This window comes from Echinococcus granulosus (assembly GCF_000524195.1).
Source record: "Echinococcus granulosus chromosome Unknown EG_S00091, whole genome shotgun sequence".
In the NCBI taxonomy this organism is placed as follows: Eukaryota; Metazoa; Platyhelminthes; class Cestoda; order Cyclophyllidea; family Taeniidae; genus Echinococcus; species Echinococcus granulosus.
In genome coordinates this window covers 320,947-323,682 of record NW_020170471.1, presented here as the reverse complement: position 1 = coordinate 323,682, position 2,736 = coordinate 320,947, and the positions used below count along the sequence as shown (strand labels likewise).

Sequence of the window (2,736 nt, the reverse complement as noted above, 5' to 3'; positions counted from 1 at the left end):
AAGCTCAATCTAATAACAAGTCAGTCTACTGTTACAAATTAAAAATATGATGACCGTGGAAATAGAAATCCACTCACTGGGTGGTTCTAGTGCTCGTTTGTTCCGAAAAAGAAAGCATAGGAAAACGATGAGGACTGAGGTGTGAGTGGCAAAGAAGAACCCCAACGATCATCCAGTTCAAAATGGAAGATGAGCAAAATCACACTGTCATGAGGTTGCATAGTTAAGATGTTGTTCACGGCTTACTGAAGGCACCGAATTATGCATCAGGATTGTGGCTTAAGTTATCATTCTCCCAAAGTTTCCAAGGTTCTGGGAGTAAAAGCATAGGCTAAAATATTTGCCACAAACTTGCACAATTCTCACCTCGAATGCGCGGTAATAAATATTCGCTGTATTTGTGCTAACCCTGTAAACAATGGAAAGAAGCATTTCCCATTTCTGCACAAAATAAGAAGGTTGTGAATGAATATGTGAACAAACAAATGCGTTATTTAATGCAGATGTGTTTGGAATTTAGCAGCGACAACCATGGCGAGTTAAGGGAACGAGGGAAGTGATGCAATGCCCTGTTGGTCTGATAGAGTTCGAGATGAAATTGGAAATGTGGAGGGCGAGATAACGCCAGCAACTACACCACGTAGAGGCCTATGGCTTCCGTCACGCCGTCCAGGTTGTGCTACGTTGGACCGGGTTAGTACAGCTGATGGTGACGGATTCGGAACACTCGGGGTTGCTGGCCCACTTTTACAGACCCCATACCCATACATTCACTACATTTCACTTACCTCCTCTGCCCTCTTTTCGCTTCTTTTCTGTCCTGTAATATTCACTTTCAAATACTTCTTGGCGATTTCCTTTAATTTTGCTAAGTATCTTCAAACTATCTGCTTTGCCTACACATTTATTCTACATCACTACGTTTAGACCAAATTCTATTTTCCTCTTCATTTTGGAGCTTTTTTAGAACTGTGTTTTATTTTTACTGGCACAGGGAAAGCCAATCTTTTACGCATGAATTTGCAAAGCTGACTTTTGCGTGTGATACCATGGACACGATTTATATAGATGCGCCTTCGCTTTGACAACCTCATCGACATCGAATGAAATGGCTACCTCCATGTAATGCAGCAACTTCTCCTGTTCAATTACCATTATATTCGCCATGTCGTTAGCAGATCAGCGCCTAAAATTCAGAGACGATATCTTCAACTACCCAATACTTCTTGATGGCCCCAAACTGCATGACACCCGAGCATTACAGATCCATCTGCTGCATGTATTAGGCCCGCCAGTGGTGAGGGGGAGAGATAAGCACCTCGAATTCTTGATATACCACGATTTTTCGACACAAATAATGCCTGAGTTAAAAACCAGACTACATATAAAGATGACCTGTTGCCAATTGCTAAGCTGTCAACTGGACATAGAGATGAAAAAAGTAGTCCATTTGTTACAATGAAGTTTTATGATTTAGCGCTTTTAAACCTAGCCAATAAGGTGAAGTGGTTAAATAGACTAAATTAACTCTTCCTGTATGACAAAGACAGATTTATTCTTATGTATTGCCCTAGTAGAATCTTTGATTTCATTCGTGAGCTTTGAATGTCTTATAGGTAACATCTAGACCTTCAACATGAAAGTATCGTTGCTTTCACAATTCACCTGAGTCTTTTTCCACATATCCATACATTCTTGCCTCCAGGAGTCCCGAAATCGAACACTGGTTAGGGATTTAAACACTCGTTTGTTCCTTCTCTCCCTCACAATATAAACAAACTACACGTTCTCTTGGTAAGACTGGGAGAGCTGAAATTTAAAGTTTTCAAAGTGCTTATTCTTCTGCTTTCCACAAACGTGATGTCAGGGGAACATTCCTACCTTCCCTACTACTGCTACTACTTAGCCTTCATCCACTCATGAGTTGCCGCCGAACAGGTCCTTTTGTCTAATATACGCATGCATAGGAATCATGCTCACATCGGGGTTGCCAAAGATGATGAATCAAGTAAAATGGGGAGGTTGTCCTCCTCTTTCTCCTCCTCCACCTCCTCCTCTATGGTTGTCTCAATGGAAAGGTCTTGTCCACCCACCCACACCTTAAAGTTACGTTCATATTGTTTTGTCATTTGTAAGTGTAAGTGATTTATGCTACTGTGCAATGTTTTTTTGGATATTTTGTGGTTTTAACTTTTGCTCTGGATATACTACTTAAATAGTCGTGAACTTTAAATCTCTTATAGGCTGATTTTTTCAACCCTGAATTAATGCCTGAGTTAAAAACCAGACTACATATAAAGATGATCTGTTACTAATTGTTAAGCTGTCAACTGGACAAAGCGATGAAAATGTAGTCCATTTGTTATAATGAAGTTTTATGACTTAGCGCTTTTAAACCTCGCCAATAAGGTGAACGGGTTAAATGGACCTAAACAACTCACCCTGTATAGCAAAGACTGATTCATTCTTAGGTATTGCGCTAAAAGAGGTAAGCAATGAGAGCACTACACTGCATACCTAGGAGAATCTTTGATTTTATTTTATAAATTACCGCCCCACAGAAAGCGGATGCGAAACAGGACAAGAAAATGGTGAATTCAGACGAAGTGCTAATCTGATGCGACTGACAAGAGTGTCAATCATTTTGTGGAAAAAATTGCGGAATCACTAGGGTGAATTTAAAATTTTTCTTTAGTAATGTTGTATTTGTCTGCATTTTTATGCTTGAACGAACCA

At 39.9% G+C, this 2,736-nt stretch overlaps 1 protein-coding gene across 1 annotated transcript; it reads right to left on the bottom strand. All coding sequences in view use genetic code 11, as the record gives it.

Moving 5' to 3' along the window:
- Positions 1–1,976: 1,976 nt before the first annotated feature.
- EGR_07962 (hypothetical protein) lies at positions 1,977–2,465 on the bottom strand (the record flags this gene model as incomplete). Its single annotated transcript, XM_024497211.1, has 2 exons — positions 1,977–2,099; positions 2,442–2,465. 2 exons carry the CDS (start codon positions 2,463–2,465, stop codon positions 1,977–1,979), a joined length of 147 nt encoding a protein of 48 aa, XP_024348409.1.
- Between the last annotated feature and the right edge of the window lie 271 nt (positions 2,466–2,736).